General features: G+C 36.8%; 1 protein-coding gene across 5 annotated transcripts in view; it reads right to left on the minus strand.

Annotated features, from left to right (window-relative positions):
* Positions 1 to 362: 362 nt before the first annotated feature.
* LOC118270242 (mushroom body large-type Kenyon cell-specific protein 1) overlaps positions 363 to 16,399 on the minus strand; it is a 195,365-nt gene continuing 179,328 nt past the window's right edge. For all 5 annotated transcript variants that reach the window (XM_050697946.1, XM_050697947.1, XM_050697948.1 and 2 more), the window contains 2 exons: positions 12,843 to 12,977; positions 363 to 6,563 (listed from right to left, as the gene is read on the minus strand). In XM_050697946.1, coding sequence (XP_050553903.1) covers positions 5,039 to 6,563; positions 12,843 to 12,977 — 1,660 coding nt within the window. In that variant the 3' untranslated portion in view covers positions 363 to 5,038. The remainder of the gene's footprint in view (positions 6,564 to 12,842; positions 12,978 to 16,399) is intronic.

The following is a 16,399-nucleotide window of genomic DNA, read 5'->3' on the forward strand; positions in this document are numbered from 1 at the left end:
TTCAACTCATACCTAACATCACATCAACAGTCTATACGTGGCCACTGCTGACCAAAGGCCTCATCTCGTAAGGAGAAGGTTTGAGCATCATACCTACAGAAGCTTGAAATTTATATCTGTAGATTAAAAAAAAAACTTTTTCTATGGTAACAATTGAAACATGCAACTATTTGAATATTTTTTCAGTATAATCTGAATTACCTTTTGTATGTTTTTTCAGTATAATCTGGATTAATGTTTATTTTATATCATTTCAGTTTCTGAGGAAATTAACTTTTACTTTCAAGGTTATTTAGTAAGAAAATAAACAAAAAAAAGGGGGCATAAAAATGAATATGTGCGTGAAATAAAACAATAAAAAATTTCAACAAATGAAAGAAATTTATTGTATACAGGTTTTAAATATCCTCGCACATTACACCTGCCCAACCAGCCATGTCATATGATATTTAACGTAAGGTATAAAGATCCTATAGATAAAAAGGACATTACATAATGAAAAAACATTCCTTTTTTCACCTCAAATCATCCTATTCATGTTTACAGTAAGTATAAGTAAGAAAAAACAGTATTTTTTACAAACATCGGCCACAATTCCACAATTTCAAATCAACTCTTTTTTTTTTAAGTCGCCTAGCGACGGTTTTGGACGTTTGTTTAATTATTTTTTTTTTATCAAAAATTCAGTCGAATCATCCTAAGCTTAGCTTCTCAATTTTTTTCAACCATCCTAAAAAATTTGACTAGATTTAATACAATAGTGGTGGCGCCAATCACATAAATTTTCTGCCAATTTTTACGATTTTTCTCTTTATTCGTTCGCGATAACGGTTCTGGAAATGTATTTAAACATCACTTTTCATACTGAGGAATTGAAAGATAAAGTTATATATATTTTATATAATTTATAATAAAAATAATTATGAGTTGCTTAAATTAAACTCGAAATCTAATCATCTGTTTATGATTTAAACAATAATAATAAAAACTAAAGGAACAAAATAACAAAAATAAAGAGGCGAGTAAGGTATATTGAAAAAAAAAAATATTTCATTAAAACTTGTACTCAATAATTAAATAACAATATTATAATTTGATCTTGTTAGCTCATTGCGCAGTTTATATAATATTATAAAAAAAAAAACGTGAGCCATTCTCGATTCTTCGGGAAATAACAGGTTTATCTATCTTATACATTGGTCCATTACCTAACTGATTTGTTTGTAAATCACAAAAAGAATCCCAATAATAAAATTTCGCAAAGACAACATTCAAAGATTTTAAATGTCCCCAGCAGTGTGATGTAATATTTTTAAGCGTTATTTCAAATAAATACATCGAGATAGCAAACACTTGATCTGCTACCGTTTCATTAAATTTATAACATAATAGGTATCTCATATTTCTAAAATTAAATGCTTCTTGTTGTACATATTTTTTATAAAAAAAAATTCATCACGAATGTGGAACATTCGAGACCGTCTAGCAAGACGTTTAAAAAACTTTCATCATTCAATATTCTATACCTTTCCACGATAATGCTAAATGTCAATAATAATAAGTCAATTATTGTAATAGTAGTACAATAATCATTAATGTTTTAAAATTAACCATCTAGAAATACATACAAGATGTAAAAGGGAAAACAATTAGTGACGACATTAGGTGATTCTTACATTTATAAGAAAAGTCGATTCTCAACTTTACACGGGTGGGCACAGCGTTCAAAATAGAGTACTAACTAAGTATAACATCTCCCGTATGATCGAACTACACGGCGGCACAGTGTGAAGTTGGGAATCGACATGAAGTTAGGTACAGTCACACAAACAAACAACTTCGTGTCCATAAAAATGTTTCGTAAACTAACATCCTGGCAATGTCTTTTACGAGAAGCCGCGCTCAACGTTTCAAATTCAAAAATCGAATTCTGCAATTCGAAAGTCAAATTAAGAAAGTGTCAAAGTGTTCGCATTTCGGTCGGATACGCGTACGAGGGCAGACGCATCGGACGCGAGCAGCGACGCCGCGGCCGCTTAGTACGATAATATTTAACGTTTTAATTAAAAAATGCAACATTCCCTTCATTGTCTTTTGTTCCTGGACCAGTTGAGGACCGTTCAAGACTAACCTAACCCTTACGGAGAATTTATTACATTTACGAAAAAAAAAAAATTAACAAGAAAAATATTAAAGAATTGCTACGGACTACCTATTTAATTGAAAAATACGCTACAATATTAACTAAAATTCTTAAACTATGTGGAAAAATGATTGAACAATATACAATAAAAATGATTCACTAATAAACCAGTGACCTCTAGCGACTAAAACTGGAGTTATCAAACAACATGGCTGACCGTTGGCGTCGTGTGTACTCTGTATAAATGACATTAAGTAAGTTTGCATCGCTATTGAATGAGGTATTTGAATGGAGGCAGTTGTTTTGTATCTTTTGTAAATTAATATTTCTCTTCCGCTTTGGTGCATCATGTGTTTGAGAACAACAGTTCCATTCTTGTTTTACTAAAAAAAATAATCAATGTAACGGAAATAAATTTAATATTAAAACTGTCTCGCTGTTAGAGTTGGATCCTTCGCCTCGCCATGATTATTATTTTAAGTAGTGTAGAGATCACTGTCAATAACATTTTTAAGTGTTAAGGCGGTGTATACCATTTGTACCGACCGAGCCAGTGCCACCAGCACTCGGCTATTTTCTATTACATATCAGTCGCAACTCTCTTTAATCGGGAATAGAACCCCAAACACTTCGCACAAAAACAATGAATGTATAACATCTCAATATAATATGACAATTAATCATATATAAAGGTTATTTTTATAAAATAAAGCCACTTAAAAATTAACTAACGTTACAAAATAAGATTAAACAACATAATTATTTGTTCCCGATGCAAAAAATAGTTATATTATTAATTAAAAAAAAATCTAATAACATTCTAAACGGAATGTTGATTATTATCTAAATTCTCTTTGCAAAATGTCCCATCCTATGTCTGTACAAACTTACACAAAATAACTTTTTTGTTTTAAGCTATCAACAAATGTCAGGCATAACACACAGATTCGTGTACGTATTTTCGAAAAAAAAAGTTGTTCGATCTTTAAATATTTCATTTCAAATTTCGAAATGCGGTCTGGTAGGGATGTCAACACGACGATAAATAATCTAATATAATCTGTTTTCAATATACAAAAGTATTCATCACTCGGATAAATGCACATAACGTTTATAGATTAACTTTTTTTTATTAAGATTAAATGCTAAAAAGACGTCGAAAATTATGCACAGAGAAACAAAAGTGAAGACATGCTATCGACTAGTTTAAAATTTTGAATATAAAAATTTTTGTTTTTTTTTACCATTTGTTGAGAGAGCTCGACATATCGACATGGGGGATATGTATTTGTTTGGATTATGATTTCATATATCACTTGTATATAATAAATTGTTTCGCTTCGGTCCGAGAAAGATATATTAGTTAATATAACAATATTATGTCGATATATCGAGTGCCCTCGTGTACTTCTATTTTGCACATCACTCGTGGTCTCCGAAGAAAAATGTACGACATAAAATTTTAACTTGTATATAATATAATTATGTATATTTTAATTACATACATAATACAAAGACTTCTTAATTTCCATGAGGCGCACATGTACACATAACTTACAATAAGTATCGTATGATAATTTTATATCCAAATAGTTTTTACCTAAATTTAATTTTGGGAGAGCGTATACATTTTCATCTCGTACTTCCATAATATATTTTTGATTGAACACCAAAAAATTTCACAAATTTGAAGATATCATTTTTTTTTGAGGATTTTTGGGCTAATTATAATTTTTAAAGTCGACAAGAATATAATAATGATTATCCACATTTTTGTATAGTCGATAAAACATTTAAAACTTGGACCATGAAAAATAAGAATATTATCTTCTTAAGATACAATAATAGTACATAAAATATATAAGTTCACTAGATGTATTTAATGTACGTACGTGTATATATGACGGGGCCCGGCGGTCCCCGCAGCTCGTCAATCGTGATCAAACCGCACTCGTAATACCTAAATATCACATTCAGTAATATGGAAATCCACGTGTTAGCTTAGACACAGTTAAAATTACTATTTTATACAAAATAATAATTGCACATAAGTCCGAACATAGCTTCGTGTAGGCGAAGCTCAGCCGACCGTTGAGACGCCAATACCGTCCGCAGCTAGTGCCTGTACGACGTCGCGCGACACGGCGGCGACACGACAACGACACGACGGCGATGCGACGACGCGACGGCGGCGACGCGACCAACAATACCACAACCGCACTACCCGCCAATAGCGCTAATAATTTCATTCAATATATTACCTATCTAATTATAAAAACACCGCACAAAATCTGCAATAGTTCACTTAAAAATCGATAACATTTACACTCATAGCTAGCTTTATAATTAATTTGTTACATTGTTTTTATTACTTAAAAATTATTTTAAATAGTTAATTTATAACGTTAACTTTTGGTTGTCTTTTACTTAAAACAAGGTCAAAATTTGAGGCTCTCTGGATTTGCGTGAATTTTGGACAACCCTAGCGCCGCTTGCAACGTGCAGTGTCGTTCTACCCTACAATGGTTTCGTGTTCATTTGAATTTAGGAGATGGAGTGACAGATTGCGCCTGATCGCCGCGCAAGCGAGGAGTTACAGATAACAGAAGACGGGGCAACAACTCGTGTACTACTGGACGCGACTGCAAGCCACAACCGACGGCATCCGAGTCTCTGTCATGGGACACTAACTACTCTATATTATTGTGATATTGCATTAGTAAAGCTGTGATATATTGAACTGGTTGTGACTTTTAGGTAACTATTGTGATATTTGGTGATAATGTGTCGATGTGGATACGTGTGTGTGAGGACTGTCCGGACTGACCGAGGAAGCGGAAACATAAAGAGGAGACACTACATACCGAGACAAGGGCCGGCGCGCGGAGCCTGCGACTAAGTTATTGTCACTACAACAGTATACACGGGTGACGCGAGTCTCGGACGACAAACCTCAGCGGGCCGTATTGCACTAGCGTGAGTCGGCGAGCGGGCGGGCCGCCCGGCGGAATGTACTTTACATATTATTATCACAAAGACTGAGGAGATCGGGGCGTCTAGCGCACTAGGCGCGGTCCGGGGGGCGGCCGGCGGCGGCGGCGGCTCGGCCGGGGGCGCAGGCGGCGGCGTCGGCGTGCCGTTGCGCGGCCGCAGCTTGTCCGCGCGCAGCCGCTGCACCGCCTCGCGCATCTCGGCCGCTAGCGCCTGGTCCGAGCTGTCCAGCCGGGGCCGGCGCGCGGGCGGCTCGTCGCCGTCGCTGGTGGGCGCGCGCCGCACTGCCTCCCCACCAGGTGGCGCCGCTAGCCGCTGCAGCAGCGCAGGTCGCTCCAGGCTGGATCGAATGATGCCCTCCAAAAACGAACCATTGGCTGGTGGTGGCGCTTCTTCGCGCAGTCGTCGCATCATGTGTGAGGCGTACAAGTCGGGAGCTGGTGGTGGTGGGAACCCAGTGCCAGGCCAATATGGGTAGCCAGGCGGGTAGCCCGGAGCCTCCGGGCCGTTGAGACCGTTAGAGAACGGTTTCGTTGGCGGTTTCGGTGGCGGTGGCTTTGGTGGCTGTGGTTTAGCAGTGTCTTGGGGTGGCTTGGGCTCACGCTTCCGTGGTCGCATGAGGTGACGTTCCTTCACCTTGTACTCGAGCGTGGAGTGCGGCACGCCGTAGTATGAGCCGGCGCGGTGCACGGACATCTCCCCGCGCTGCACGGCCTTCACCGCCTCCACGAGGCTGTCGCGGTCGTAGTTCCTGTACTTGCCCCGCTTGGGCCGCGTGCCCTTGCCTCCGGTGGCCGGCTGCCCGTTGTTGTTGGGAGTGGCCTTGGAGTTACCTGGCGCGGCGTAGCGCTGGTTGTCAGGTGGCGTTTTAATGACAGAGACGTGTCTGTCAGGTCCTCGTGGATACATGAGGTCACTGGGTTGATGGTGAGGCCTATCTAGAGGTTGCTGGAACTTCTGGCTGATGCTTTTAGCGATGACGTCACTGAGGGACGTGAACAGGTGTTGTGTCGAGGGAGGGTCAGCAAACACGGAGGGTGGGAGCAGCAGCTGCGATGGCGCCTTGAGTGATGGTTGAGCGGTAGGGAGCATCGGCGTTATCGGAGTGATGGGCGCTTGTATTTGTCCAGCTGGGGAGGGACTTTTGTCGTCTGGTGGGGGGAATGTTGGTATTTTGAGGATGACTGAAGGAGGCGAGTCAGGACGCTCGGCATCGCTGTCATTATCTGAGTCGACTTGGTCGACGGGAGTGCCGAACTTGTTGAGTTTGTTGCGCAGGGTGGAGCGCGGTATGCCATAGATGAGGGCAGCGCGCCGGGTGCCCAGCCGGCCGGACTGGATGTCGCGGACGGCGGACTGCAGCTCGTCCTCGGTGTAGGCGCGCCGACCCGAGCTGTTGCTGGCACCGTCCGGAGCGGGGCGCTTCAATCTGCAACAATATCAACCTTACATCAGCATACTGTTACAAAACATTACATCAAGAGTGGAACCGGCGATACTTAATCATTTCACAGAACAGATTAAAAACTTCAATGCAGATAATTCGACTGAATAAAGTGCATTGGCCTTTCAACAAGTGTGAAGGTACTTGTAGCTCGATAAACTCTTCTACATACATAATATCATTCTCACTAGAATATTATAAAAAATTAAAGACCATCCCGAGAGTTAGAACAATATTTTCATAAATACATTTTCTTCCCGAAAGGATGCGAAATAATGTAGACGCTGTTCTGAATATGCAACGGGATAAATCAATAAACTTTGCATACTGAGCGAAGGAGATAAAAAAAGAGAAAAAGAAGGGAGCGTCCATGTTCTTTCGAAAGTGAATTTATTCGTCAGACGTGCGGAGTGCATGACAGATGACGTGCGTGGTGAGTCACAGATGCGTTGCAATGGTCAACGGCCCACAATCGTCTAAATTCAATATTTCAAAACCGTACGACGCCCGTTTTAATCCAAGATAACGCGAAATGCGAAATATTTACTCTCAGTCTCGCCGATAACGGCCCACTATGAATGCATCTTTATCATATTCCCTACGGTAACACGTGAAACGAAAATCAACTTTACTGCCTTTTAATAGAGTGTAAAATTTATTGGTTGCAGCTGTCGTCTTCGGTTTCATCTTGAATTGTGCTTTCTTATTTTTCGAGGAGGGTTCTAGTTGAGTTTGAGTTGTGTTGTAAGTGTGGTAGGGTGTGTTTTGGCTTGGCTTGTCTTCGAGGATGCAAGGTCGATGCTCGAGCAGTCTATCGATGCATTTTTATTTGTTTTGGCGAGTCATGCGACCCAGATCGCGGTCCCAGAGAATGAATTTATTCAGTTATCGATTTGGTATTGTGTATAATATCAGTTCCTTCGTGCTCCGTTTTTATATGAATATATCGAGAGGCAATTATGAGTTTAATAACTTTGTTGAAGACGGGAAATTAGCGAGGTCGTTAGCACCGAGACGATTGTGTTGTTCATCACACTTTCTTTGTATAAAGCTCAAGATTGATACAATTATTTGCATAAAATGTACTTATACTTAGTAGAGATATGTAAATTGGTTATCTTCATATTTTGCAGTTTAATTTACTATTGTAATGACTGTTAGATATTGCAAAGCTCGTTTAGCTATGTTGCTAAAACAATTTTTGCATGTCTTTTCGAAAATCATGGGAGTATTCGATCCTGGATTTGGCTGTGGGACAAATTACTCTTAGAAGACTTAATTACTCTATTACTAATTTCATTATACTACGTGAGTAGTCTTCTATTTCTATCCTATTTTTGAAACAAAACAGCTCTAAATATTCACATCACGTAAAATCAATTGAACGAACTAAAGCGCTTCAATGTCACATCAATTACTCGTGATTTTCCTTCACTACCATTCTGAATTACATTTCAAAAGTGCCCCTTCTTTTCTTTAAAATATTTAATTTTAAGAACAAAAATGTATGATGTTTACAGGTGCACAAAAGGGAACACACTTTGATAAAATCAGAGTGAAAAACCTGTTTTACCGGTCCTGACCGCTAGATGGCGGTGGTTGGGCGTGCTATGAGTTGTTATAGTTTATTTTGATGTGTTACTTGACGTTTTATGGAATGTTTTCTTCTACATTTTATCTATTTTGTAAGGAGTTTGTGGGATATTTAGATAAATAGTTTCATTTAGTGGTAGGGGTTTAGGATTGAGAGAGAGAACAATTTAGTGAATAATATTGAGATAATAACATAATTAAATGGAAAATGTGTGAAGTTTTTTAAAGCGTACTGTTAATGTTTAACATTACAGTAATGTTTAGTTTTTACTAGTTTTAGTAACATGATCAAGTATGGTGCAACAAATTAAATCAACGCCCATTTAATCAATCTAAACACAAATTCCAAAAACAAAATATCAAAAAAGACAAACAAAAGAACTTGCACAATATCTTTTACCGCGCAAAAAAAAAAAAAACAAGGAACCACAAACACTGGAAGAGTTATCATAAAAAAAGGTAAAGAATTCCAATTTCATCACGCATGTTTCGAGTAAATAATAAAAGTCTTTGAACGTAGGTTACGTAGGGCTCGCGATAAACTTGGCCTGCCTTTCGCAACGATCCAGTTTGTATAGAGCGTTGACATTGCCCACAGATATGCGTTCCTTGACTTTGACGGCTGTCAATCGTCGTTGGGCTATTTTTAAAATTAAAAAAGAAGGAAATGTTTTTATTTTACGGCCTATTTTTGTCTATTGTCTATGATGATTAAAGAGTTGAATTGTTATGTAATGTGATTGTTATTAATTATTTTAGTTGATTTAATTAAATTGTATCGGTTAATCTTAAGACCCATAACATCATATCTGTACCTAAATTTTTTGCAAATAAATGATTTCTATTTCTATTTCTACTTCTATAGCTTTGTATAAGAAAATAGGACAGTCCAGTCATTTTGATTTCTATCAGTAGGCAGAAGTGCACATTGCAGCACATATTGCCTTTATACAATGTACACCCACTTTTCACCATTTGTGTTATAAGTCCCATGTAATAGGGGGTGAGCCTATAGCTTATAGCCATACTGGAGACAATTCCAGACTCCGCTACTACTGAGAAAATTTTGAAATACTTACTGAAAAAAGCCCAGTGATGCTTTTTAATTTAAATTATTGTTGTTGCTTAAATTTTATTTTATCGATGTAATCTTGAGATGTTTATGTCTAAGAAATTGGAACAGTTATTTCGATTTTAGTGAGTAGTTGAGAAGTTTCTAGTTAAATGTAGGTAATATGTATGTACTTCAGCTAATTTCAATATGACAGTAAATATTTAAATTTGCCATTTTTATTGAAATACGCATTTAAACAACTTCTGAAGCTCGTTTTCTATAAGATGTCATTAAATCGTCTCAATTTGCTCGCTCCAATCATGTCTGACTATTTTCTTTGAATTACTCAGGTACTGCTGATTGGTTTTCTATCTATATTCTGTAATATATCTAAAGTGGACGATTGGCATCTTAGATATTGCCACTTTTAAGTATTTTATCTTTCTGTGATTCAATAAAAATTGGTTTTTCAAACAGCTAGTTTCGTTGTGTAAACGTTTCTTCATTCATCGCGCGTAGTTCTAACGAAACAAAACATCTACAGGGTCAGATAGCACCCATCAAAACCGTAGAACCCGACCCACATCAATAAACAACAAACAAATTAACAATGACATATTATTTTTAATGAACATTGTCGTGATAAAATGGCGTCAAATGACATCTGCGGACATGATGGCGTTAGCTGTCAAAAGTTCACTGACCCCAGTCGATCGTTCGAAGTTTTGTGTTTTAATGGGTGCGTTCACATTTCTATTGTTTGTGTTATTCAAGTAGGTTTCAATAGGAAGTGCGATTATTTCGCGTCCGTTGCGAATGTGTCGATCGTGTTATGACCAATGGTGCTGTGGCGGTAGCGTGAAGAATTGTTAATGCTATACGACGCTATAAAATGCTAGGTGAGCTTTTTAGAACGATTTTTAGTTTTTCAAGTTGTGTTTGTGGAAAATTGTGTTGACGCGTTGGAAGTGGCGCGGTGGGGTGGTCTTGGTGTTGTCAAGGCTTGGAATTTATAAGCCTACACGTAATATCATTGAAGATGGTATCGACACATGGTGTCGTCCATTCTTCAAAGCGCACATAAAAAATTGAATCGCGTTGTCCTACGAAGATTTTATGAGAATAAAAAGTATTACGGCAAGGAATTTCAAATTATGACCTATATTTTAGGTAACATAGAGTTTTAATTTCATCCTGTATTTGGTAATAGGTCACCTGAATGAATGATACTAGGAATACTAATTTATAAGAAGTGAAATTATCTCATCTGTGTCTCCGACTGCATAATATTATCAAAAAAAGTTTGTTAGAATTTTTGTCCGTCAATAACGCTGAAACTACTGAACGGATTTTAATGAAATTTGGTGTACAGTCAGAGTATAAGCTGACTTTTCATCCCACAGAAGCTAAATCCTTCATAAATAACCACCAAATGTGAATGTACAGTATAACATCTTCGCTCAAGACATTAAGTATTGATTTAGAACAAAAAGAGACAAGCTAATCAGATCCTTATCCTACACAAAATAGAGTAAAAAATCCCAAGTCCAGACATTAATCTATTTAAGCTCGCTCATTCGTTTTACCGATACCTCGTGGAAAAGGAAAAAGAGGTTTTTATTTTCATTTCCTTTCCTTTAAAACATTTTAGTTCCTTGCATCTTATTGATAGGGTGGGTAGAATTGTAGGATTGTTGTTTCTTGTTGAAGTATTTGTGATTCATTAGAGATTTATCAGTTTTGTACAAATCCGAACTGGATAAGGGTTAAACAGTTGCTTTAGCTAATGTGCCCTATATAAGCACGATATCTTTTTTAGGGTCGAAAATCATCCAATTAACTCTCCCGTCTTAGGCGAGGCTAGAGGGAGTGTCAGACTCTTACTGACTAAAACCACCCCGTTCCTAGTTTTGCTTTTCGAGCCGGAGCCCCGGTAAAACCGCTGGGTAGTACGCAGCTCCGGAAAGCTCAATATCTACAAGTCTTTATATTGATTGTTATAATTACCTAGCATTTTGTAAAATAATTTGGCAAAGAGTATAAAACAATTTAGTGGTTCTAATAAGGAAGAATAAATAAAAGCACTCTGCTTACCCTGTGCAGGTAAATCGACACACTAAGTAACTCTATTATCATACTAAAACATCTAATTACCTAAGTAACTAACCTATCAAACTAACAATAAATAGAAGTCACATCTAGTAATGTCAAAGTCAACAATACCAAATGACAATCGACATTTTGAAAAGCGAACAAGAATAAGTTTTTTTAACGGTCAAATAAAATAAGGTTGTGTACACATGCGCGACTAAACGCACATTAGCATTAAATTAAGGCCAACGACTAATGTTTAATCCAATTTAGCGCGTTTACCTAGATTAAAGTGATAAAAGCCTTAGCTAATCGGTCACTTTGATGGCTACAATTAGTTTTTATGTTACTCCTAGCTTAGTCGTATTTATGTTGTTGGTCGTTTGGTCAAGGAATTATGCAACACATACGGGATACAGGATGTGTTTTAAAAAGGTGTTTTGTTATGTGTTGTATTCTAATTATCTATCTATACTTAGAAATATAGTATCATAGCCTCAAGATGTCCTATACTAAATAGAGTTACCTCAGTGGGATGCGACCTAACGTCCTATAAGAACAAAATAAGATCTAGATATGAATGATGATGCTCATGAATAAGATCTAGATAGAGATAGAAAATAAGATCTTTATGAAACTAGTCGAGTTTCCCGTCAAAAACTTACGTGAGTAAGCTGATAACATAACAATTAATTTAGTATGACTCACGAAAGTTATAATAAAATTTGCATGAAAATATTGATAACTAACATACTTATTATGCTATCACTATCACTTATTTGATCCTGTTTACGAAAACACTAGACAATAATATTTACTTCATAAATAAATACAGTTATTTGGACAAATATTTGTGCATGTTTTTGCGTCTATTTTTCTTTCGGTCAGACTTTACACAAAGCATTGATAAAATTTTATTTTGGTGACACGTGTGTGTGACATTGACCAAGGAGGTCTAGTGTCAATATTGAGCCATATTTTGTAAAAATGGTGACAAAGGAAATTTTCAGACTTAAGGTAAACGCACGCATCGTACGCATCGCACGCAACTAATTTTAGTTTGTCTTGAATAGAAACTCATACAACTGCGTCCACTGATCCGCATCATACGGACCGGACCGCATCATCGGCAATGCCTTCATTCGATGCCTACGGATGACGTCATACGAAATGCTTACCTTTAAAGAGAATTGGAAGCTTTTACTGGAGCAATACTTATAATAGGAGTAAATCCTAAGGCCATATACTGGACACATTTCTAGATACCATGCTGCTTAGAAAATTTTCTAAGTGTTTTGTCGGTTACTTGCACCAGACAAAAAATCCAGATGAAATGTTATTACTACAACAATTATTTTTTGACACGAGATTCAAAGCCCCAATCTCTCTTATGACCTGTCGATGTCATTCATCAATATAAAGGCAACCACTTTTTGACAATTTCATAGTGAGGTAACTTAAAACGATGTTCTAGTGGCGACCATCTTAATTCTAACGTCACAAAAATACTATAAAATCTAATTTACCTGTTATCCAAGTGCTTATTATCCGGTGGAGGAGTTCCACTCGTGCTGGAGGTGGACTTGGCGCTCAGATCGAGAGGCTGCTCTGCAAGGTTCGGGGATGAAGACGCCGGCGCCTTCTCACCCACCTCTGGCGGTCTGTGGGGGGAAAAGAGTGATTAGATGGGGGTTTGGTTGATGAGAAGTGTGGTGGTTGGGTTAGGAAGACTAAATTAGGTCAGTGAAGATAAAGATAAAGATAAAGATAAATTTATTTGTATAAACATGTGTAGGTAACATTATACATATAAATGTAAATGCAGATAGTACAGTTAAAATTGTAAGTCTCAACATGTTTTGCCATAATTGGCGTACAAAATAATAATAAAATTTATAAAACTATTAAAAAGAACAACTAAACTTAAAATATTTTAAACAACTAACTTATAAATCTTCATTTAAAAAATCTTTAACATGGTAATAACAATGCTTAGTAAGTAAATTTTTCAGTTCTTTCTGTTCTTGAATCCTTATAGTTACAGCAGTTTTGATCTCTCAGTCAATTTGTTGAATAAATCTGTCCTAACCTAGTTGAGGAGAGTCTAAGATTAGAGAGTATTTCTATACATATTAATTAATTTCTGATGAACTCTTGATTATAGCTCTACGGGACAAATGTTCGCTGCAGATTATCTAGCTGGTAACATGGGCTCCGGCTCGAAAAAAAGGGCTAGGAACAGGGTGGTTGTTAGTTCGTAAGAGTCTTTTTTTTTGAGGGGTGAATATCATCCAAAGACTTCTCCCGCCTTGGGCGAGGTGAGAGGGAGTGCAGATTCTTACTGACTAAAAGCCATCCCGTTCCTACTTTACTTTTCGAGCCGGAGCCCCGGTAACAGCTTGGCAGTACGCAGCTCAGGAGTTAGGAAGAGTCTCACACTGGTTCTCGCCTCACCCGACAGAAGTCATTGGATGATTTTCCCCCTCAAATAAAGGGACAAAATGTTTAACATATTATTATTAGACACGCTTCTTTAACACATCACCACAAAACAGATTAATTAAACACCTAAATTCTTTTGAACATAAATTAACAGAATAAACAGTATCAATTCAAATAACAAAAGAAAAAGTTACCTTAACGCGTTAAAAATAAAGTCGTAATAACTAAAACATATGTCATAAGGCCGCCACAGCATATTGGGGAAAATTTTGAACACGTGAATTTAAATAAAAAAAAAAAACAAAACACTATAGCCGTAGATAGAACCGTGAAATATTTAAATTATTTTCAAACTAATGTTGACACAATTCCCACTAAACAGTGCACTGCATAAAATTCGGTCCTTATTGTAATATTTTTGTTCTTGCACGCTTACTTTTAATGAAAAATTATGCAGGGCTATTCTAAAACTATTGGCTATTGGCTTATCTACCAGATAAAAGGGTGATTGTATTATTACTCACGAAAAAAATAACAATATTGTTGCAACTGTCATAATGTTTTTGTTTACTAAAAATGCTAGACAAAAATATTTACTACAACCTTATCAAAATTTTGGTAAATATTTTTGCGTCTGTTTATTTTTGTGGTATAAGCCGGTAAACGAGCAGACGGATGACCTGATGGTAAGCAAACGCCGCTGCTTATGGATACTCGAAACACCAGAGATGTTAGTTGCCTTTTGGGGGTGGGATTTAAGGGTTGTTCGGGGAATCAAGGATTGGGAAGGGGAGGCATTGGATCTCCGGTAACCTCGGTCACACAAAGACACACAACACAAGCGTTGTTTCACGTCGGTTTTCTGTGAGGCCTTGGTATCTGGTCGAGCCGGCCCATTTGTGCCGAAGCATGACTCCATATTTGTCGAAGTATGGCTATCCCATTTAGGTCAAACTTGTCACGAAAGTCAGATAATCCTTTTGATTCGGGTGTTGATAAAATTTCATTTCTGCACTAAAATATGGTCGTATTTGGGTGTTTGCAAAATTTTATATAAGTATGCTTTGACGTTCAAAAGTGTCTTCCTGGTCTATTTAGAATAAAATATAATTTCGACGTCGACTTAGACTTCGATAAACTTTGTTTGGAAAAATAATCTCATTTCATTAATCTAATTTGATATCTGTTATGCAATTGTATTATCTTTACTTTTTACGTAATGTTTTGTTTTGACTTTGTATTATTATTTTTATCAATAGACAGATAAGCTTAAAAACTTGTATCAACACGTTTTAAATACTGTCTCATGTCTGTCTGACTTTCACGATATCCAGACACAAAAATCGATTTATCTGCAAAAATATGATTACGCATTTACATAAGCGCTGATGATGATTCAAATTGCATTTAGTCGAGTGAAAAAACTACTTTTTTTATGCGATGTAAACGAGCAGACGGATCAACTAATGGTAAGCAATCACTGTCACCCGTTAACACCCGAAGCACCAGAGACGTTACAAGTACGTTACCGGCCTTTTAGGGATAGGATTTTAAGAGTTGTTGGGAAATCGGGGATACAATAAGGAACAATAGTCTCTACTAACTAACATATAAAGCTGAATAGTTCGATTGTTTGTTTGAACGTGCTAATCTCCAGAAAAACTGGCCCGATTTGAATAATTCTTGAGATGTAGCTATAAAACATCACGCTACGGACAATAGGAGATAGAGAGAGAGGTAGAGTGGGTGAAACGCAAAAGTAGCTAGTACAATACATTTGGAGATATTCGGCTACCATTTTTAATACTCTTATATTTGGGCTCACATCACAGAATAGCCCTCTAGTCTACAACACACAGCTATTATATTTAACAAAACAAATATAACAATGTGTGCAAGTGAAACTGCATTCGTAAGGATGTCATTTATTCAGCTGTTTTAAACGTATATGTAAAATGCAAGCTTTTGTTGACATAATTTTAATGAAACTCCTATGTATGTCATATTACACATCAAGTTATACGCTACCAGTATAAATTGACCGTCGTATGTGGAGAAAGATCATAGAAAGAGAGATCATGGTAGATTGGTTTTTTAATATTATGTACACATAATAAATTATTTTTAATATTTCACGGTGGATTTTAGGTTATTGACTGTGTATGTACCTAATGACGAATTTTTAAGAAAAACACGTTTTTGTTTTCAATGGAAATTTAATGTCAGTTGGTGTAGGTCTTGTTAAGATGTTTGCGTTTATAGGAATGTTATTAATTAAACATAATTATGTTTAATAAGTGTATCGTAAAATTGTAATTATTAAATACATGCATAGCCTCATGCCTCTCTTCCGTGGGGGTAGGCAGAGACAATGGAACGCCAATTGCTACGAATCTCACATACTTCTTTCGCTTCATCAACGCTTCATCAGTATTTTCATGCATGGTCGAAGGTTTAGGGTAGGTCCATTTAAAAAAAAATGCCGTTTGGAAAAATATGTGGCGGTTTTATTTTACTTGTACAGGTCTTTCGATTTCCTCCTTTTTTGAGAATCATCCTACTATTTTTATTTTTGTAGTCCTGTTCCAAATAGGATGTAACATTGTAAGATATTAAGAAGATCATAGATATCTATGGTATA

This window comes from Spodoptera frugiperda, chromosome 13, assembly GCF_023101765.2.
Source record: "Spodoptera frugiperda isolate SF20-4 chromosome 13, AGI-APGP_CSIRO_Sfru_2.0, whole genome shotgun sequence".
Taxonomy (NCBI): domain Eukaryota; kingdom Metazoa; phylum Arthropoda; class Insecta; order Lepidoptera; family Noctuidae; genus Spodoptera; species Spodoptera frugiperda.